This window comes from Lampetra planeri, chromosome 1 (assembly GCF_965212315.1).
Source record: "Lampetra planeri chromosome 1, kcLamPlan1.2.h2, whole genome shotgun sequence".
In the NCBI taxonomy this organism is placed as follows: domain Eukaryota; kingdom Metazoa; phylum Chordata; class Hyperoartia; order Petromyzontiformes; family Petromyzontidae; genus Lampetra; species Lampetra planeri.
Genome location: NC_136107.1, coordinates 33,125,886 through 33,148,654, shown reverse-complemented (window position 1 = coordinate 33,148,654; position 22,769 = coordinate 33,125,886). Strand labels below are relative to the sequence as shown.

The 22,769-nt window shown below is 45.6% G+C and overlaps 1 protein-coding gene across 3 annotated transcripts in view; it reads left to right on the top strand.

The window, feature by feature from the left end:
- The window catches only part of ABAT (4-aminobutyrate aminotransferase), a 63,931-nt gene that overhangs the window by 24,461 nt on the left and 16,701 nt on the right, over positions 1-22,769 (top strand). The window contains exons 1-9 of one of the 3 annotated variants that reach the window (XM_078599003.1): positions 5,517-5,764; positions 7,190-7,256; positions 12,941-13,082; positions 15,899-16,002; positions 18,129-18,158; positions 18,814-18,931; positions 20,409-20,458; positions 20,887-20,967; positions 22,622-22,714. In XM_078599003.1, the coding sequence (XP_078455129.1) occupies positions 13,013-13,082; positions 15,899-16,002; positions 18,129-18,158; positions 18,814-18,931; positions 20,409-20,458; positions 20,887-20,967; positions 22,622-22,714 (546 nt within the window). In that variant the 5' untranslated portion in view covers positions 5,517-5,764; positions 7,190-7,256; positions 12,941-13,012. Of the gene's footprint in view, positions 1-5,516; positions 5,765-7,189; positions 7,257-12,940; positions 13,083-15,898; positions 16,003-18,128; positions 18,159-18,813; positions 18,932-20,408; positions 20,459-20,886; positions 20,968-22,621; positions 22,715-22,769 lie in introns of those variants that run through there. The other 2 variants (XM_078599012.1, XM_078599022.1) reach the window with 2 other exon arrangements.

Below are 22,769 nucleotides of genomic sequence, written 5' to 3'. Positions count from 1 at the left end.
TGATCTCAGAGAGAATAAGATTGCTCCGATTTTAACTAGATATTTTAGACAAGACTCTCCTGAAATCACACTTAACATTGATGGAAAAAAATTCGACATCTGATTGGGAACATGTAGATAACATGACAGCCTCTTCATCTGCCTCAATGTCAGCTAAATGCAAAGATAACCTGATTTCCAAGTTCAACCTCCTTTCCAAGAAGAAGCCAAATCCACACGTTAAAAAGTTAGACGTTGACAAGATTGTTATCGATCAGAGTAACAGTCTAATTTCAGACAGCCTAAAATCGGTTCTAGCTAAAGGGTTGAATTTCGCAGTCACCCCTAAACACATCCCAGTGGATGATATCATTGCCCAGGTCGATGTAGCCCTTAAGGGTTTGGGACACATTACTGTAGACGTAGCAAGATCAGAAATTGCTGCAATCTACAAAAGAAACGCGAAGACACCTATCTGTCTCAATTAAAAAAGAGAGATGACATCATCATCCTCTCAGTCGACAAGGACAATGCCACAGTCATCATGGACAAAACCACATACAATATCAAAATTCAGGACCTACTTAATGATGGTAGCTATACAAAAATTTAAAGAGATCCCACCAGCAGCCTCGTTACTAAAACAACAATATCATCACCGATTCGACATCCTTAATCGAACCAAACAAACGGGTTTCCTTAAAACCCTCTGCTGCTAGACCACCCAGATTGTATGGCTTACCAAAAATCCATAAAGAAGGTACACCCCTTCATCCTATTGTCTCCACCATTGACTCACCAACCTACAAACTGGCCCGAATTATGTCTGAGACCTTACAACCATTCACTGGTAAGACCACCTCAGCTGTACTTAACTCAGCTCACTTGGTATTGTTAATTAAGGACATCTCACTATCGCCAGTTGATTTGCTCGTTAGTTTCGATGTAGTCTCTTGTTTACCAAAGTTCATGTGCCTGACACCATTGCAATCATTGAAGATTTGGTCCAACAAGGACTGAATGCTGATGTACCGGCCTTGGTGAGACACTGCCTCACCAACATTTACTTCACCTGGAATGGAACATTCTTAAAACAAGTTGAAGGTACCTCAATGGGTTCTCCCTTATCTCCAGTTGTAGGCAATGTTTTCATGGAAATTTTTGAAACAGATGCCATCCAGGCATCCACTTTACGTCCGTCCTTGTGGAAGAGGTACATAGATGGCCACATGGCCGACCAGCTCTGAACCAATTCCTCAACCACATCAATTCCATACACCCAGCCATCACATTCACCATGGAAGTGGAAAAGGATGGCAAGCTACCATTCTTGGATATGAATTATGGTTTGTTTGCCATGTCCATGACCGCCCACGATTCAGACCACCGAGTAGCTGTATCTTTATTTTCGGCTGCTTGAGCGGAGGCGTGTATCCAGAATGGTTTCCTGGATTTTAGCCTTGGGCGTGGGGGTTCCTTTAGATCTTGATGGAGTGGCAGAGTGAAGTTTTTCATTATCTTGTACTCCCGTATCGTCGCACGGGAGTCTTCGCTCGATATTGCGCTGTCAGACAGTGTAAATAAAAGGTGCCTCCTGCAAACCTCGTCTCCAAATCAGACACGACATATGTGTAGTGTCCTCCTCGGTGTGCGTGTGGGTGTGTGGCGCACACACTCACTCGGAGACGAGGTAGTTGCAGGAGGCACCATCACTCTCTCTCTTTATTCCCATTACACCAACTCTGGCCTCCTCTCTCTCGACCACGCTGCCTTACAGCCCGGCCTAGACACAACCCTGACCGCGTTGCACCAATGGCATCGACCGAGACAGCCGATTATCGGGCGAAGGCGGCAGCGACGAAGGTGGCGAAGGCGGCAGCGACGATGAGACGAGTCCACTCCCAGAACCGGCAGCCTGGAGCTCTCGCTCTCTGCTGCTTTGATTCTACTCGGCGCGGCCTGGCTCCGTCCTAGCCGCACCTTCCTTCTCGAACCCACTAGAGGGTTCCAGGAGCCTCCCTATGAGGTCTTCCGGGACCCTTGCCCCAGTTCCTCCGCCCTACCGGCACACCCATGTATATGCTCGACGGCGTGTGCGCTAACTGCCTACCGCAGTTGCCGCTGCTGGACGGCAGTCAGCGCTGTGTCACTACACAAACTCTCGAACTTGGGGCAGGCGTCGACCACGATCGGCGCTCTCTTTCGCAGCGGGTGTCGTGATGCTCAGCGCCCCACCGCACAGCAGCGACAAAATGACAGCTGCCCCACCGCTCTCCTCCGCAGTGGTCAAAATGGCGGTCGTGAAAAGCGTTTTTGCCGGGGACTGTGAAATGGCGGCCGTCTCCACCCTGCCCGGGATGGCGGCCGTATCCACTAAGGGGGGACCCTCCGAGGCACCGTCTCCGGGCCTCTGCACGTCCAACCCCGGACGGTCCGCTACCGGACTTGCTCCAGCGGCGATCGGCGTGACGAGAGCGACGAGGTGGAGGAGCGTTGTCGTCAAAGCACCCAGCTGCGTCTCCACTCTTCGCCACAGATGGTCAGGGCTAAGCTGATGCGGAAACTCCGCCACGCCGTCTGCCGCAGGTGCGACATCCGCACTCGCCGTGGGCTCTATAACTGGGACCACGGGACCACGGGACCCGGGGTCGGCAGGAGCTGTGTCGCTGCCTCGTCGTCGGAGGACACCGCAGGTGGATTCTTCTTTTTCTGGTGCTTGGACATCGCCTCTTCAGTAGAGCACCGCCAGAAAAAGTCCACTGTCAGACACCACTGTAATAAGTGGCTCTGACACGGTAAGTAACTTGGGAATATTTATTCAAGGTTCGGTACAGCCACTCCTCTCGTTCTGCGGATGCCGACCCGTTCTCGTGGCTGCGCTGCCCCACGCCACGTGGCGCTCTCCCCACTCTCCACCGCACCGCCGGCTGACGGCGCGCTGGGGAGCGGTTTAAGCGGCTGGAGATCGAGCCGCCACGTGGAAGGTGGAGATGGCGGGGCAGCAGCGGCAGGGAGCTCCTCTTCGATCTTCAAACACAGACCCCTAACGTTGCTGTACCTCCTGCTTATATTCTCTTCTCCGAGGCTAAACCCCGCCTATGGCCACGCCCCTATAGGAACCTTCGGGAGTGTTCCAGAGGTCTCCATACTAGATCCGCCCATTAACCTTTCCCCTAGATAGAATCCGTACTACTGATAGTGCGTGGACTGCATGACAGTATGTAAACATAACCTCAGGAGATGGCGCACGGTTATTACACATGTATAGAATATACTGTATTCTAATAGGGGAAGCAGAATGATGGGCAGGTGGATGGTGCAGTAGGGGTCAGCCAGATTATAAGGGTTTAATATGAATTTCCACTTCATCCACTTGTAGTATTTAATAAGACTAGTTAAAAAGAGCAACTCATTGTTTTCCCTTTATTACACCAACAAAATCGTCCCATCTCTACACCAATTATTACATTGTCAGTTCACGATGAGGAGCCGATCCACAGATAGCGAAATTATTTGTTGATTGCTGTAATTTCACGAATAACAGAAATTACAAACAAGGCAGCAAATGCAGTCAGAAAAATGTCCATTTTGTATTCTGAATCTATACATTTTCAGAAGAATCCATGCTGGTGAAATGTAACATTTCTGTACGATTAATTTAACATATAATACAACCGTGTTAACAGTTGGTAAAAGGTTACATTAACATTTCATTTTACTCGTGAATATATTTTCGGAAACATTAGTGTACGTGTGCATATTTTTTTTTAAATGGTGTTAATGCAGATTATGACAATTACATAACACCCTGCAGTGTGTAGTCCAGTTCTGACATCAGAGAGCACTGTTCAGAAATCCCATTTGGGGGAAAATATTGCGGATTATAATTAAACACCATGAGGTAGGAAAACGATAAACATACAGCACACACACGTCATTCCTGGGTTGCAGCGTGCTTTATGCACAATTAATTTAGCAGATTTCTAATCAATTACTTGGGAGGGTTTAATATCTCACTGTATTTATCACTCTGTGAGCACACATCATACTCGGATATTTATGTATGAACGCATAAGGATGCGAATGCAATATGCATAAATGGTTGCATGCGTGTACGTTATTACGTATGAATGCAATACGCAGGGCATAAGCCAGTCTTGTGTGTGTACATTGGTGTGTGTGGCTCATTCAGGTTGTCGACAGCCGTGTACAAGTGTTATTCATACGTTTGTGTGTCACTATGCATGTGTGGTGCATGTATGTAGGGTATGGGTATTCATGTCGCTGTGTGCGTGTGTGCATGACGTCAGTGTGCGTTCGTGTGGCCATATCGCTTGTATGATGCCCAATATGCCCGCGCGTGTGTGGTATGTTGGTATAGATATTCATCATTTTGTGTGTATGTGTGTGCATGTAATGTGTTCGTGTCGTCTGCAGCACAGAGTATTGTGTCATTGTATCTGCTTGTAAAACACGGCGTGCATGTTAAAGAGCTTTGGAGTTGATGACTGTGACCGTGAACGAGTGGAAAGAGGAGCCCCAATCCTGAAAAAAAATGACCAGGGACCCCCTTAGGCACCGGTTTAAGCTGGGTCAGACCGGCTCTGGGGGTGGCGGAGGAAGAGGAAGGAAGGGGGAGGTGGTGGTGGGTCGACAGGATGGGGCGAGAGAAGGGGTAGAGGGAATGGATGGGCAAGACGAACACGTTGCGAGACGCGTACGGTGGATTGGCAGCACTTGGAAGAAACACAATTTGGCTTGTGCGTGCAGATATTTGTGCTACACAAAAACGCAGTGTTTCGTGCACATTTTTGTGTTCATAGCTTTGCAACGTGCTTACTGCAAAGACCCCGATAAGTGTAACGATCTTGTCTAACCCACAGGACGTGCGCACTTGTGATTGTGTGCACTACACGACTGCAATATCCTGTGTTCATTTTTGCTTAAATACCGTACACATGTGTGTGGTTTTACACGTGTTTGATGAGAACAATACATCGTTTTAATACAGTTCTGTAAATATGCTTTACAATACTGAAGAGTAATTGCTTCGGACCGGTCCTGGGGAACCGAACCTCCCCCCCCCAACCATTTACCAATCCACACTGACCAGAGTGGTGAAGTATGGTCAAACAACCCCCATATAGCTCTTCTTCTTGGTTCTTTCGGTAAAGTCACGTAGAAGGGAATTTTATTTTAATTAAAAAAAAGTATTTTATTTTATTATGTTGTATTTTATTTTATTATTTTTTATTTTATTCTGTTTTATTTTTATTATGTTATTATTTCCCTTCTACGTGACTTTACCGAAAGAACCAAGAAGATGAATCCCTGCAGTCACAAAAGCTTTAAATCGAAATTGAACGTATTAGCTTTTCCATTCAACGTACTAATATACCATTAGTTTTTTTTTATACATCAATTATAATTACGTTTGTAATTGTTTGTGTGTCGATGCATCGGGGCTGGGCGTGGTTGCTGCCCGCCCACCCAACCCCATCCACCGTGTGCCGTGCTCGCCATCCCCCCAACAGCAGCAGTCTTTTGTCTTTGTGCTCCGATAGTTGTCGTGTAAGGGGAGAGAGGCAATGAACGATTAACCATCGACGGGCAGCAGCATCGGTCCTCTCCCACAGCCTGCCTCCAACAAAGACCCACCCGACACGTATGCACCGAACCGGGTACTCATTTGAGGCTGAGTCTACCTAGGGGAGGAGGCCCAGGACCGGTTCAGGTAATCGCTGGTGTTGGTGGCGGTGAGCTGGAATCGAACTGGAGTCGTCGGGTTCGTAGCGCAGCGTAGCGCCAATCGCGAACCAACAACACAACAACAACACCTCTCTCAACCCCTAACCCCCGCCATCGATCACACGGCGTGCACTTGGTGTGTGTGACTCCCCCCCCCCCCCCGTGTGTGTGACTCCACCCCCCCCCGTGTGTGTGTGATTCCCCCCCCCCGTGTGTGTGACTCCCCCCCCCCCCGTGTGTGTGACTCCACCCCCCCCCCGTGTGTGTGTGATTCCCCCCCCCCGTGTGTGTGACTCCCTCCCCCCCGTGTGTGTGACTCCCCCCCCACCCCGTGTGTGTGACTCCACCCCCCCCCCGTGTGTGTGTGATTCCCCCCCCCCGTGTGTGTGACTCCCTCCCCCCCGTGTGTGTGACTCCCCCCCCACCCCGTGTGTGTGACTCCCCCCCCCACCCCGTGTGTGTGACTCCACCCCCCCCCGTGTGTGTGATTCCCCCCCCCGTGTGTGTGACTCCCCCCCCCCTCCCCCGGTGTGTGTGACTCCCCCCCCCGTGTGTGTGACTCCCCCCCCCCACCCCGTGTGTGTGACTCCCCCCCCCACCCCGTGTGTGTGACTCCCCCCCCCCCTGTGTGTGTGACTCCCCCCCCCCCTGTGTGTGTGACTCCCCCCCCCCCCCTGTGTGTGTGACTCCCCCCCCCCCCTGTGTGTGTGACTCCCCCCCCCCCCCGTGTGTGTGACTCCCCCCCCCCCCCCGTGTGTGTGACTCCCCCCCCCCCCCCCTGTGTGTGTGATTCCCCCCCCCGTGTGTGTGACTCCCCCCCCCCTCCCCCGGTGTGTGTGACTCCCCCCCCCGTGTGTGTGACTCCCCCCCCCCCCCCGTGTGTGTGACTCCCCCCCCGTGTGTGTGTGACTCCCCCCCCCCGTGTGTGTGACTCCCCCCCCCCCCCCTGTGTGTGTGACTCCCCCCCTCCCCCGTGTGTGTGACTCCCCCCCTGTGTGTGACTCCCCCCCTGTGTGTGACTCTCCCCCCCCGTGTGTGTGACTCCCCCCCACCCCCCGTGTGTGTGACTCCCCCCCCCCCCCTGTGTGTGTGACTCCCCCCCCCCCCCTGTGTGTGACTCTCCCCCCCCCCCGTGGGTGTGACTCCCCCCCCCCCCCCCGTGTGTGTGACTCCCCCCCCCCCCGTGTGTGTGACTCCCCCCCTCCCCCGTGTGTGTGACTCCCCCCCCCCCGTGTGTGTGACTCCCCCCCCCCCCCGTGTGTGTGACTCCCCCCCCCCCGTGTGTGTGACTCCCCCCCTCCCCCGTGTGTGTGACTCCCCCCCCCCCCGTGTGTGTGACTCCCCCCCACCCCCTGTGTGTGTGACTCCCCCCGTGTGACTCCCCCCCTACTCCCGTGTGTGTGTCACTCTCTCCCCCCCGGTGTGTGTGTCACGCTCTCCCTCCCCCCCTCTGTATATAAAGGCGGCGTGGGGGGAAGGCTCCTGGCCATGCTGCTGCTGCTGCTGTGAGGCTGCGTAGCGAGTGAGTGGTGAGTGAGCAGCCGCATCGCCACGAACACGCAGATCGTGCACACTCCTCATCCCTGCGCTGGTGCTGAGAGCGTGTTGCGCGTATTCCTTCCCTATATTCGTATACAACAAATGTACCGTGTACATGTGTGTACCTATGTCAAATAATATTGTCTGTCTCAGAGCTCAGTATCTGCATTGTATTAGGTAATTAGGGTAATTAATTTGGGCACATGAGTTAATAATGCGTGCATTAAAAACAATCCGTGACATAACTGCGCTATATTGCGACAACGCATCTCTTTCTTGCAATAGAATACATTACAGTACTCCACACGTGTAGTAATGTATTCTGAATCGAGTGTAAATTGTAATGTGTAAGCTATACAAGTATACGTGCTGTCTGTGCAAATATGTGCACACACCGTATACAGTGTGATGTAATCGTGCAAGCTTTTACACTCTACTACTAAAATCACGTATTTATAACGACTGTACGTAACATTTTGTAGATAACAACCGTGGATGACTGCAATTGCTGTAATCTCTACACAAACGGGGAGAAATGCCTCAGAGGTTCGCAATACCTAAACGTGGTACGATTTACAAAGTGAAGTGGTGTTAGATTTGATACAGCGCATTGCGGTATCGTTAATATACAGTACTATATTATATTATTTATCATTATATTCTATACTGTATTAATAGTGCGGCCTTATGGAATATTCTTCGTATTGCGCTGTAGTTATCACGTTATTCTATGTTTCGATATCGGGTTTTCGCTGCAATTGTGTAATAGCAATAACGATACGATACGATACAAATCAATGCATTTTGTTAACAGATTCATTAGAAGGCTGTGTACATTTCGGCGTAACGAGAAGCGTTGGTGCACTATTCAACGTGGTACAACTCCTGCCAACCTGGCTTCTACTCCCAGATCGATATCCCGAACCGGTTGGAGCTCCCTCCTCCCCTAGATCGACTCAGCCTTAAATGAGTACCTTATGTGGTGAAGGATGAGCAGGCACCGACTAGGGGTGGCCACGCAGACGTGGAGCCGGCCACACCGTCATCAATAGGTATAAATCATTGCTGCAACAGTCTGAGAGGCTAAATGAGTTGGGGTGGGGGATATCCTTATACGGTACAGTACGGTATTCTACGGGGTGTAAATCGATATTTCGTAATTGTCTCATTGCACTCCTGCAGGCACTAGTGTTAAATACACAACGTGATTGCCGAACCAAATGGTGGCAACCCATGACAACATCCGGGTTTGGGTAAATGTACCATCGTACTGGTCAATGCAATATTATGTGACTGGGTCGAGTGGTGTATGAGGGAGACAAAGGCGGTCGGGCGTGGTGCTGGCCACCCAACCCCCTCGTGGTGACGTGCCGGCCTTCATAGGTGGTCGCTAACAGCACTTGCCCCTACAGTCTGTTGAGGCTACAAGGGGGATCTTTGTCTTTATGTCACCCAATAGAGTACTGGATATCAAGCCTTTGTGTCTCCTGACGCCAATAAAACGAGTTCCGTACTGGGAGGTCCGTTTTGTTTGACTCATGTAATTACTATCATGCCCATCATAGGAACATGGAATTTCCAATACTACCCGAGGGCTGTAAACAGAAGATGAGCACCACCCCCCTATTTGTTTGAACAACCCTGCCTGATTATTTTGTATCATCTGTGGGTGTGGTGAATATATGACATGTTTCACCACTTAGAGAATAATAAAGAGTATTGCAGAACCAGATATCGTGGTTTAGTTGTATCCTTATACAGTACGCAATATCGATTATTATATACAGCTTGTCAGCCATGATCTATCCACTGTTTGATGAACGCCTCCCCAATCCGGAGCCAACTCTGAGTCTTGTGATGCAACAATCAATCCTGTGTACAAGCTTATTTCAGTGTGCTTGCCCTATTGTGCTATGCAGTGTTCTCTTATTTGGCAATCCGTCAATGCATTCCTGTATGTTGGGTATGGACGTCTGACTTACACTTGTATTTGACAGTACATAAGCAGAAATATATAATTATGTTGATAGAGTCGTGTGCGAGTGGATTTCGAAAGCAGTTAATAAAGCTGACCTTCATTTGCCAGCTATAAATTATGAACACTTCATTTCCTGGCTGGGCATCCATTTCTCGGCCAAAGTGCAGATTGAAAATTCACATTTAAACGACCTTATCAAATATCTTGTTTTCTCCCATTACCAATCATGTAGAAATACAGAAAGCATTGGCTTGGATTGTTTTCAGACCGTCAGCCAACCATGCAACTTGCCCTATTGCCAACGAGAAGAGTGTATGGGGCATTATCATCTCATTTTCTATGCAGATTGTTTTTGTTATATAATCTATATGCAGTGCCATGTGTGTGACACTTGATAAGAGTAGAATACTTTATTCACCAACTTGTTAGAGACTCATATTCTTGGTTCTTTCGGTAAAGTCACGTAAAAGGGAAATAAACAAATAATTAAAAAATTACATTATACTAATTGTTTTTTTTTATTTCCCTTCTACGTAACTTTACCGAAAGAACCAAGAATATGAATCCCTGCAGTCACGAAAGCTTTAAATCGAAATTTGTTAGAGACTCCTTTAATATAAATGTTGGTTAAGGGGGTTATTTAGTCTGGTTGGTGAAAACGTGGGACACCCAAATTGGTTCAAGTAACCCTCTCGACTGATGTTATCCAGAGGCGCGAATCAAACTCTGCTCGCGACTTCCCCCGCACCTCTGATTTCCTTCCCTTGCACCTCCGATTCGTTCTCCTGCACCTCCGATCATCACAGGTGGCTACGTACGGTGCGAACGAAGTTTTATATAGATACATTACAATAAAGCGCAAAGCCAATAATCCACATATGGCTGTAATTTGCAGATAATGATCGGTTCGCAACTCCTCCCCTAATCTGCGGCACACCACAGCAGATTAAACATGCTTTGTGGACGGCAAATTGTGATCCAATAGAGTGAGTGGGACTAACTTGAAGCTGCAGGAGTGAAACTACAGGGAAAGGCAGCACATTAATTGTTTTACTTAGCAATTTGTATGTTGTATGCATCAGCAAAAACTAGCTGTGCTGAAATTATCTGGTCACAACGTCTAAAACATGTTGAAAAATATTCATTACATAGACTAATACAGCCTCGTAATCCGCAAATTTGTATCGTATTAATCTCACTACATGCCACGATTACCCTGTAATCTCCACAAAATCTGTTTAGTAAGCATCAACTCCTAACATGCTACACATCATCTTCAGAATGGAATACAACTCCTTAACACGAACATTTCTGGACAGAATTTAATCAAAAGCTCTTCACTGAATTTATGTCCAGCTCCATATGATGCATTATCCGTCTTATCCTTTCGCGCTATTGTCACCCATTGCCTCTTCTGTCAGTACAAATACTTTTGTCATTGTTCCCTGGAATCATTCACCCATCTGGCTTCTTACTCCTATTACATATCTGTTCATCTGACCATGTGAATTGTATATTCTTGCTGGCTTGCTGCACGTACTACTTTGCCTCCTGTTAAAATTTGGAATTCATTACTGGGCACATAACAATGCATCTTATCATGCATGTGAGAATTGGTTGATTTTTGAACATGATATGCAATTAATAATATAACTTGAGGACTTAATGGAGCACAAACACGTAGAAACTTGATGAAAAACGATACAAACTTAACAATAACACTTAGACAAAGAATTGATTCCTGAAATGTCAGTCAAATCGCTGATAAGTTGAATGATTAATTCTGTCAGTTTAGCGGTTATAATCTGCCTTGATAACAGTGATTAAGTTCACAAAATCTCTTAACATTTTGTCCACAACTTTAACAACATTAGCAATGAAGAATATCTGCTTTTGTTGGAGGAAATTTGCCATTTAAAGAATACCTAAACAGTGATTTAGAAGTGCTTATGTACATGTGTGTATACTTCATTAGAGAACATACGCATGTTAGATTGATTGTTAATAAAAACAAGTATAACCCGTAAAAGGTTTTTCACTAAATCCTTTATATGCGTGGCGGCTAGAGTCCTCTCGTCCTCTGGCTTGAGATGGCTGCCACCTATGGGTCAGATGATTGCATGGCACCATTAAGCAATTGGTAATTAAATATAATATTTTTGTCCTAATAAGTGTAACATTTTGGAAAAATGTTTTTCACGAACATTAATTGTCACTCACAACGAGTCTGTGTGGAAAATGTCAGCTCGATTGGATCACGGGAAGTGGGTTAAAAACGACCGAAAGATTTGCACGGTCGTAAGCAAGCAAGCGCGCAAGTGAACTTAATATAAAGGATTTTAAAAAATAAATTTGGGAAACACATTACAGGTAGTCCTCTACTTACGATGGAGATGAGTTACGACGACCCCATCGTAAGTCAAAAATATCGTAAGTTGAGGATGGCCTAGCCTACCCAGGAGTTTAAAAGAATGGTGATAATTTAGCAAAACAGAGCAATTTACAGTACCGTACTGTATAAACTATACACTGTATGTATTTATTAATTACAATACTATATTGCACAGTAAAATGTAAAGTAAAAAAAAGTTAAATTCTTAGCCTACCTATATGAACTGTAATTTAATAGAAAGTTTTTTTTCCAGGAAACAATCCTATCTGCTATAAGAACTTTTAACATGCATTGAATGTATCGTACCTCGTACACTGCTGTGTTTGCCTGCCGCGCGAAATTTAAAATATTTTACAATTTTGTCGTATCGCTATCGCCATCGTAAGATCGAAATATCGTAAGTCGGACCATCGTAACTCAGGGACTATCTGTACAAAAAAAAAGGTCATGAAATCGGTTCGTGTGCAGATGTAATGTAGCACTCAGCGACGCTGTCTTGCTTAAGTTTTATATATATATTTATTATATATTACAGTCCACCTGACTCGACCATGTTATCAGGTGGACGCAGGTTGACTCTATACAACTGGGTGACTGTATGTAGCTGCTACACGACGTTCACTATATAGCTGACTGACTATTTTATATATATACAGTAAAACCTTGGATTGCGAGCATAATTCGTTCCAGAAACGTGTTTGTAATCCAAAGCACTCGTATATCAGTTGTGATCACGTGACGCTTGGCAGGCAAAGCGTATACACGTACTACTCTTATTGCAAGACCTCGCTCGTTTATCAAATTAATATTTATTTTAAAAAATTGCTTGTCTTGCAAAACACTCGCAGACCAAGTTACTCGCAATCCAAGGTTTTACTGCATAGGAACCGTCGATGTAGTAGCCACGGCGAAGATATATAACTTCTTTCCCAGCCTTCCAAGACGATGAGGGCGATCTACCGTGATGACGGCCACAACGGGTCCGGACCCCGAATCCCCACAGCAGCCCCGAGCCCCGCTCCGCGCTGCCTTTTGTTTCCCCTCGGCTCTGCCCTGCCCCTTTTCCCGAACTCTCTCCTTTGCCTCGCGATAACACCCTGGGGGTTCCATCTCTACCCCCGCGTTGACTCCTCACCCAGTTATCTCACTTGACCCTGCCTGTCCTCATCGCTGCAATCATTGTTTTTGGCCACTAGGGCCCGTACTGTCCTTACACAAGCACATATGGCAGTGACTTGGGTAGGTCTTAATCCAGCAGTGGATGGATCGTGACTGGTAATGACCTGTGTGTGTGCTTTTCCTAGGGTGTCGGCGCAGCACGCTTGAGAGAACGTTCTGCGGCTGGTTGGTGTTGCTGCTGTGAGCTGCGGTTCATAATGGCTTCCAGGATGCTTGCTCGTCGGTCTCTGCTGACCATTTCGAGACACTCACAGACTCCTATCCCACGTGAGTATTGCACTTGTTCAAATTACTAACTTGCAATACAGTCATTTATTTTAATACAGGAATTGTGCATTTGTTAATCCGTGAATTGTCTAATCCAGCAATAATGTGTCAATTATTCTGTCCAGTACCTGGTGTTTATACCAGGTGCTATTGGTTTATACCTTTAAACTAGCCACTTGAAAGAGATAGGGATGGTGGATCATGCTGAGATGGAGTCTTCAATTTGGTGTCTGTAGGAGGTAGAACGGCAAGAAGGATTCTATTTAATCACTATTACATGAAAACTCATCCCAAAAAACTATTTGGTGATCTGCTATTTTGTTTCATTGTTAAATGAAAGTTAAAATGTACTTCTTTAAAAACAAATCTTCCAACCTACCTCTCAGACTATAACTTGTATCACAGAACATTCAACTGCTATTGTGGCTTTCAAATTCCCACCTGCACAATGGGATTTGCAGTGTGCCCCTCCAACCACTCGTAGCTGTTACAACAATCTAAAAACAAATGTTTGATTCTTTAACTGAATCACATTCCTCAGTGGCAAAAAACATTGTATTGAATGAAAGGTGGGAGGGAAACATTATATCGTGTTGTATTAACGGAGATGAAGGAATTTCAGTTTGCCTATAGTATCATGAGAGTGCCTTATGGTGGTGCGCCTGAAAATTGTTGCTTTTAATTTACATTACCATTCTCTTTTTCAGTGGTCATTAAAAAAAACGTAATTGCATAGCATTTAAGGGTATTTAAATAGTTTCTTGGTCACATGTTCAGCAGGAAATTTCAGACTTATTTGGGATAAATCAAGTCCAGGTTTTTATGTTTATATTTTTATAAACATGGCCCTGTCCTGTTAATAAAATCAGCTCACTATAAGATTCAGGAAGGAAGTATTCCTGTTTCAGCAGTCGCATTTGCATGCCTGAGCTTGCCTGCAGGCAAACATCTGCTCATCAGTGCGGCATTCATGGATCGTGAGCAATCAAATTAGTTTGACTCGAAGACTGCAGCGCTTGCATAATAACGTGCATGTTTTGAGCTGTTTTTCAACACCCCCAGTTCTATGATGCATTTACATTTGTACAGAAGGTATATAAGGTACACAAGGCTATGTGGGTTTCCAAAGTGTTGGCAAGAGGTCGCTTTATTCACATTTTTTTAATGAAAGAAAATGAATCAATTTAGGGCAACAAAATATATGAAAATATATTAAACGAATTAAAATGCAGCATTCATTAACACAATAAAAATTATGACTTGCACTAAACACATTTGTTATGATGTGAAAATGGTTGCTGGTATTAAAGTACCACAATCGATTTGGGTTATGCTTTTTATGTGTGGTGTAGATTTGGTTAATACACTGCAACAATTTCATCCACCCAGGTTAAATTCTATGCCACATTGGACGAGATCATCTTGTCACTGGGTATCTCAATCATCTTTGGCCTTATTGACTTCATGTAAAATGGGTGTCCTTCAGTACCAAAAGGGTTACATCAGCACTGGGGCAACAAAAGTGAGGGAGCATGTGTGGTCCTTCCTGTCATGGGCTATGATAAGATGGCACAGTGATAAGCACAGTTGGCGCATCTGCCAATCATCCCATTCAGTTAACCCATAAGACCTGGACTTATTTCCAGTGAGCCTTTGGCACTTAAAGTGATCTCAAAGTACACCTAGCTTGACATGAGCTGTGGTGACGTGCCCACTGCTTGGTGGTGAATAGTGGCTTCAAGAGCAGCCCATTATGTGAGCAATTCTTGCAAGCACATTCCTGCGGAGGGAGCTGGTAGGGACGTTTGGTTGCTCGGTCAATGGCCAGGGTCAACGGTGGCGTGGTGTATTCCGCAAATATGCCTGACTGTCAGGGCGGGCACAAGCCGGCATGAGTAGGTTAAACGTTGAGTTTTATAAGGGCACCACGGGGTGACCAGCCCCTTCCAACCCCCCACCCAGCCCCTCCCCACCCAGCCCCACCCTTCCCATTTTTGGATGCACGAAGGATGGACGGACACAATAATCCCCTGTGGGCTGGTGTAACCAGGAGGTTCCTAACAGTAATAGGCCCATATGCTACTGATGTGTGTGGTTGGAGATTAAGTCTAGGTTGCTAGAAATATATCAGAGTGCAGTCTGTAAGAATAACACGAATGTGTGTGGGTGTGTGCATTTGAGTAGAGTGGGGAGCGATAGTGTAGCGGTTAGCATGCTGCGCTATGAACCCGGCGACCCGAGTTCGATTCCCGCTCATGGCCAACACCAGTGACGATTATCTGAACCGGTCCCGGGCCTCCCCTAGGTCGACTCAGCCTAAAATGAGTACCTAGTGCGATGTGTAAACATCGCCACTGGGGAGACAAAGGCGGCCGGGCGTGGTGTTGGCCACCCACCCCCTCGTGTGCTGTGCCGGCCTTCATAGGTGCTTGCTAACAGCACTTGCCCCTACAGTCTGTTAAGGCTATACGGGGCATCTTTGTCTTTGAGTAGAGTGGTGGCTCAGTGGTTAGCACTGCTTTACGAACCTGGCAACCTCAGTTTTATTCCTGGCCACGGCTAACATACCTGGCGGATTAGTATCTAAAAAGATCATGGGCCTCCTAGGTTAACTTATCCTTAAATGAGTATCTGTTGCAGTGCTTAAACATCAGCATGGGGGTGACAAAGTCCACTTAGGCATTTTGCTGACGACACCACCCCCTCGTGGTCCCCTAAGCACACGGGGATGGTGTCCCCAACAGGACTTGTCCTCACAGTCTGTATAGGCTACATAGGAGATATTTTTCCTTGTGTATGCATTATCTCATCCACAGGGAGAGCAATGGGGGCTCAGGCCTCTCCCTCGCTCCATGACCAGGGTCTCCCAGAGTACGAGGGTCCCCTCATGAAGACGACCGTGCCAGGGCCCAAATCACAAGTAAGACAAACTGGGTTGATAACTTGCAAAGCCATGCGTGCACTCGCACAGCACTCCCATGCATAAATGTTAATTCAAATGCACAAATAGCAAGCTTCCCAGTTAATCCGCAAGGATTCCCAGAGGTTACGGCTGTTGGCAATCATTTGTTGAGGCCTGGAAGGCACGCGAGGGGAATTTGAGGCCAGTTAATTCAACTCGGCTAATCTTTGCCTCCCAGTGCTGCAGTTGACCACATCACACAAGCAACTGATTTTTTTAAAGTTCCAATTGTATTCAATAGAGCTGTTGGTATCATATGAGAAAAATGAAAAATGTACAACTAGAATTCACAACAGGCTGTGTAACAGTACATTGTCAGGCATTTGGTTCCTTTAAATTGCTGTAGATTTGGCTTCATTCAATAGGCTCATCATATCCAGCCAATGACCTAAAATTGTCACGAATTATAAATGTTAGCCCTGATAAATGGAATGCGTTGAATTAAATGAAACAAAACTTAACATCATTTTGTGTGTTTGCAGTCAGTGGTGACTGTGCTGAGATTATCATCTCTTTATATTCTTGAGTCCCCATTTTTTTACAGTACTGATAACTTTCTGGATTTGAGCCCAGTATCTTATTGGTATTGATTGGTTCAACTCTTAGATGGGCATTCAACCTTGAACTTCTTTGCCATGTGTGCTTTTTCTAGCTTGTGATGACGAATGGGAGGGAGAAACAAGGTTCACATTTCAACTACGAATCAATATTGCACATTTCGGAATCAGGTTTCAGGTTAAAACCCTTTAGAAAGCTCGACACAAGTCTTTATGGTTGATAAGTTCCACTTTAAATTACGAGCGTATGTGTCTTCGTGGTTGTCATCTTTATTTAATTATTATTTAATTCACACCAACATATACATGCATTCCACTTGTAAAAATGTGCATGACTCTTCACATGTGCACAAATGTATAAGGCTACTCTTTGTGCTTGCATGCATGAAAGAACATGCACACATGAAAGCACACGTGCCTGTATCTATACGCATTTGTTCACACCCATACCATGATGAAGATATCCTGATTTAACCATGTATACTGTAGATGCAAATGTTTGTAAGTGAGCTCCCATCAAGCCCAGTGCATCACAGCACACATGGGAGTGGTGTTGTGAGCATCATAGCCGGTTGTTTCCAATGCTGATGTTTATACCACATCACGTACTAATTTTAGGCCAAGTTAACCTCGGGGAAGATCAGGACGGTTTTAGATAACACATACCACTCGTATTTATCACCAGGAATCCAAGGTTACTGGGATCATATTTCGTTGTGCGTACTGCTGCACCACCATTCTCCAAAGTTCAGATGTGCTCGTATATAAGGGGAAATTGTGCAATCATCCATGCTCTTAACACACTAGGCACATGGCAAGAGGCTAGAGGCAGTGAGTAGTAAATTGAAGGCGGCACAATAGGGATTTTGCCTGGATTCGAGGTAAGGCCATGAACATAACTCGTCATGCTTACGAGCATGACTTCTCTCCCTGGTGTTGTTACCTCCAAATCCAAGGTTTATAACCCCTACATTGAGTCATCTTGACTTCCCTAGTTTGCTGCTATAGAGCTATGTCATGTAAAACTATTAAAGTAATCAAGTGTTGGTAAAGTAACTAAAGTTGGCATTACATGCAAACAGACATTTCTCCATTGGCCTGGTTCCTGGTGTGAGCATTGGACCGTGAGGTTCAGATTAACATGACCTACAGGGGCTTCCTTGACAAGTTTCAAACCTTTTAAAACAGTCTGCCTCAGCAGTAGACCATGCTTTCCCACCTGATGACAGACGCTTGTGTTGCACCCGAAACGTCGTGATTTATTTTATTTTATACCTACGTGACTTTACCGAAAGAACCAAAGAGTATGTGAAAGGACATTTGTATTTTCTTTGTGCAAATATTGATACACGCTTTATGAGGCATGAGGTTTCATTGACCTGCCTAGATGGTAAACACACTCGCAAATACACACTCACAATTGCATTAAGTCTGGGTGCATAGTGCTTGAAATAGCGTTTAATTATTTGATTTGTGTGTGCTGATGTATGTGTCCACATGCATATCTCTCTATTTGTGTTATAACAGGTCCTAACCAAGGAACTTGGGGAGATTCAGGTATGCAAAACATTTGAGACAATTAAACACTTTAATGTACATAATATTAATCGTTTATAATTGATGCTGGGTGAAAGTCTCATGCCCTGTCAGTAACGGGGTTTGTTTTACGAAACTACAACCCCCAGTGCGGGTTGGCGAAGGATGTGCTGAACCAGTTCAGATGTCACTCGCACTGAGGTTAGCCGTGGGTGGGAATCAAACTCTAGTTGCAGGGTTCATATTGCCGTGCAACTAACCACCGCAAAATCGCTCAACATTAAACTTTTAATAGCCTGTAATTGTGAGCAAAGTTTGCTTAGCCTGAACAAGGGGTCGTTGATCTAAACTTTACGTCTTTGTCCCGAATGCAGGTTGTTTAGTTGTTTGCGCATGTGTGGTTAGTGCACTGCATTACAAAACCAGCGGCCGAGTTAAAATGTTTGGCCATGTCAAACTTCAGTGGCGATTATCTGAATTGGTCCTGGGCCTCCTGTCGATTCGGCCTTACATGAGTACCTGTTACGGTGTGTGCACAGCCAGACATGGTGCTGGCCACACCACCGCCGCCTTATGTGTTGTGTCAGCTTTAATAGTTGGTTGCTATCAACATTGACCCTCAAAATCTGTGTAGGCTGTACATGGGACCTTTGTTTTTTGTGTACGCGCATCTCAGAACTCGGTGGCCGTGCAGTTTTTCTGCGACTACACAGCCAGTCGGGGCAACTACCTGGTGGATGTGGATGGCAATCGCATGCTGGACCTGTACATGCAGATCTCATCACTGCCACTTGGTACGCAGTCCTAGAGTTACATTGATAAGATGTCCCTGGGATTCACAAACCCTGCAGGGGACCCTGTAGGGATCCAAAAGGAATGAGAAAAGAACAGAAAATGTTTTATTTGGCAAGAAAGGAAATGGCGTTAACAGGAAAGGATGATCATCATGGGACCTCCTTTGCCAGTACCAAAATATGAGAATATGTTTTCCCCTTTTTTCTGGCATCAAAAACAGGTATTAAGATGTTAAAACACCAAACTGAAACCTTTTACGAGGAATCATGTCTGCATTAACCACAATACTTGTGCTCAGAATGCCTTTGGCGTCCTCTAGTCTAACACCTTTTGAGACTAGGCTCCAAAGAAAGCTGTCTCTGGTCTGGACCAATCAGTTTCAGAGACAATGCATATATTATCGGAGTGTTTTTTGTTTGCATTCTGACAACAAGTATTGTGGTTAATGCAGACATGATTCCTTGTAAAAGGTTTCAGGTGTTTTAACATCTTAACGCCTGTTTTGTTGCCAGAAAAAAGGGGAAAACCTATTCTCAGGAAAAGATGATGCTAAAATGGGAAGGAAATCCCCTTGGAATAGGGGTAGGGAAAAAGTATTTCACCAGTGCAGATCCACACACCCACGTGTGTTTTGCTGTACTCTAGTGGTTGGTTGTTGAAACATATATGTATACACCCGCATGTGCACGTATTATAAATCACATCTTTATGGAAGATTACTCTTAGTCCCCTGCTTCTATTAAGGTCTAAAGCAGCCTTCCACATTGTTGTCTTCCGTCTTAACTGATATACCTGTGCCACTTCTATTAAAATAGAAAGACCTTCCTGTTGTTTTCTGAATGACTTAGCCTCCCTTGGTCCCCGAACAACTCCCTTTGACACCATTCAGACGCTGTCTTTCCGACAGACCTGTTCTTCACCTGAGGACGGCTGCTTGCGTTGTGGCCGAAACGTCGTGAGAATTATTTTATTATGTTTTATTTTTATTATTTTATTATTTCCCTTCTACGTGACTTTACCGAAAGAACCAAGAAGATGAACTCCCTTTGCTCACGCACACTCCCGCTTATATACCCCTCCTCACGTGCTCCCCACTTAAGCTCTCCGGCGCCAACCTCCTGCCTCAACGCGCTCACCTGCTCATCCTCAATTGCACCCGCTCAACTGCGCGCACTGTGTACATCTCTACACGTAATAATAAATGCCAAACTAATCACATGCTATATCTCCTTCCATTCATGCTGGATGTTTAGTTCATTCCCATTAATTACGTCAATACATGTTACCCACCTCTTTGCCAGCTTATTTTATTTATTAAAATATACCTGGATAATCCCTTGATGTGAGACATCTTGTTTGACCTCAAGTCTTTGTTGCACTGTGGATTCTATTAAGCATAAAGGAATGCATTTTTTTATTGACTGCTACATTGGACTACATGTATAGGGAATAAACTGCTAGCCTGTTTTTTCACAGGTTACAATCACCCAGCCCTTCTCCGTATCCTGCAAGATCCTGCAAATCTGGTGAGCACCATGTGTGTTAGTGCACGCTCTAATGTGTACCTAGCTTGGCACAAGTGTCATTGCAATGTCACTGCCACTTATTAGCTAAGTGGCAGTGACAATGGTAGTTGTTTTTTTCTGTCCATGTGTGTTGGTACGTAACTATGTGTGCGTTTGGAGCAATGTTTATTGGTTAAATCGCATTATTATGAAGCAAGCAACCTACGATGAATTTCCACAACACCACTGGAAAGTCATATGTGAACCAGTACTGTGCTTCATTTAGGTCATTTCAGCCATGTGAATATCACAAGGCAAAGGCGGCCAACCATACAGGATTCTGCCCACACCACTCTTTTGTGAACCATACTAGCCTCAATGGCATTTGCACCAGCAGTTTGTAAGGTAAAATGTTCCAACGGGGCTTCTATGTTTTCTTGTGTTGGCAGGCCACATTTGCTAACCGACCGGCACTGGGAGCTTTACCTCCGCATGACCTTCCTCAACTTCTCCACAAGTCTCTCGTGTCGGTATGAGACACTCGCACACTCAGATACAACCAGCAGTGGTGTGGATTTCTCGAGAGCAGTGTATGGTTTGTGGATTGCACCGAGATCATGTGTGTGAGTCACGCTTACCAGAATGGGTAACAAGATATCGAGGAAGCAGTCGAGAAAGTAAGTGTTTTTTGACTGGTCTCTTCAAAGAGTATGTGGAGTTTTCACTGGAAAGTGATGTTCCGTCCCACATTCGAAACGTACTTAATGGCATTTGTTAAATATGATAAATGGGACCTTTTGTTCTGTAAACTTGAGCAAAATATAATACCATTAACAAGGAAAGCCCGACTGAGTCTCAAGGCTCTTTCATGAGGGGTCCTGCATTGGGATGCTTGGCCAATGCCATTAATTAGTATTTGGCGTATGGAAAGAACCCATAGAACACACAGCAAATCAATTCATACTCAAAGCAGATCGTTTCAAGAATACATTATGTACTGCATTCTCCTGGCCATCGCACAGCCCTAGCCTACATTATCTGGTATTCGCAATCAGTCTCCCATTTAGTCTCACTTGCAGGCCTAACCCTGGTTCATGTTCAAAATCTGATGAGATTGGGCACATTCATGGTGATTTTGAAGATAGGTTTCTCAAGAGCTGCATGGCTCACAGGGGCTATAACTAATAAATTAACTGAAATAATAATAATACATAAACGGAGTGAGCCTTAATCACTCCATCTAGAGCTACATTGTCTGTCTGTGATGTCCCATCAGAGATGGGAATGCTGATGAGCCAAATATGGCACTTACCATAAGAATGGTGCAGTCTACACCACTCCTCCTTGTGCCATGTCAAGCCGGCCTCAATTGTTACTCATTTACACTGCATGTCCAAAAGTCTTTATGGCTGTTTATTTATATGTAGACCCATTTGTCAATCTATTGCTGGATGATATGTCTCCAAATAGTGTGTCAGTCAAGACGGCTGCTTGAGCATACTTCACCACACTGGTCAATGAGAGTTGAAGGCAGGGAGCACATGTGGAAGTACTGTATAGTAAAACACAAACATTGATTTTGCTACACTGCCCTCTGCAGCCCACAACATAGGCCTATAGCATCCCATAACACCTGCTTTATGCATGGTGGTCAACTATCCACACACTATTCAGGTACAGCATTGCCTAGCTTCAAAGATCTGATGAGATCAGACGCATCCTGGGTGTGATTACTTTTATAAGCAACGGCTATGCAGGGGACCTTTATGCTTACTCTTTGGTTTTTTCGGTAAAGTCACGTAGGTAAAAAATTAAAATAAATTAAATCACGACGTTTCAGGCGCAACACAAGCATCCTTCTTCAGTTGGGGACAACTTAGAGAAAGCACACCGCTTAAGTGTGTCACACTCTTAAGTGTGTGTCACACTGCTTAAGTGTGTCACACTCTTAAGTGTGTGTCACACCGCTTAAGTGCACACACTTAAGAGTGTGGCACCTGAAGAAGGACGCTTGTGTTGCGTCCGAAACGTCGTGATTTAATTTATTTTCATTTTTTACCTACGTGACTTTACCGAAAAAATCAAAGAGTATGAATCCTTGCAGTCACGACAACTTCAAATCTACCTTTATGCTTGTGCATCCAAGAAGTTGGGTTTGTAAACATACTTTTGTCTGTCCCCTAGGTGGCTCCCACTGGACTCCGGCAGGTGCAGACCATGGCTTGTGGGTCCTGCTCCAACGAGAATGCCTTCAAGGCCATCTTCATCTGGTATCGGGTGTGTTGACATCCCATTCAGCACAGTGGGACACTCCATCTTTGCACAATGAGAC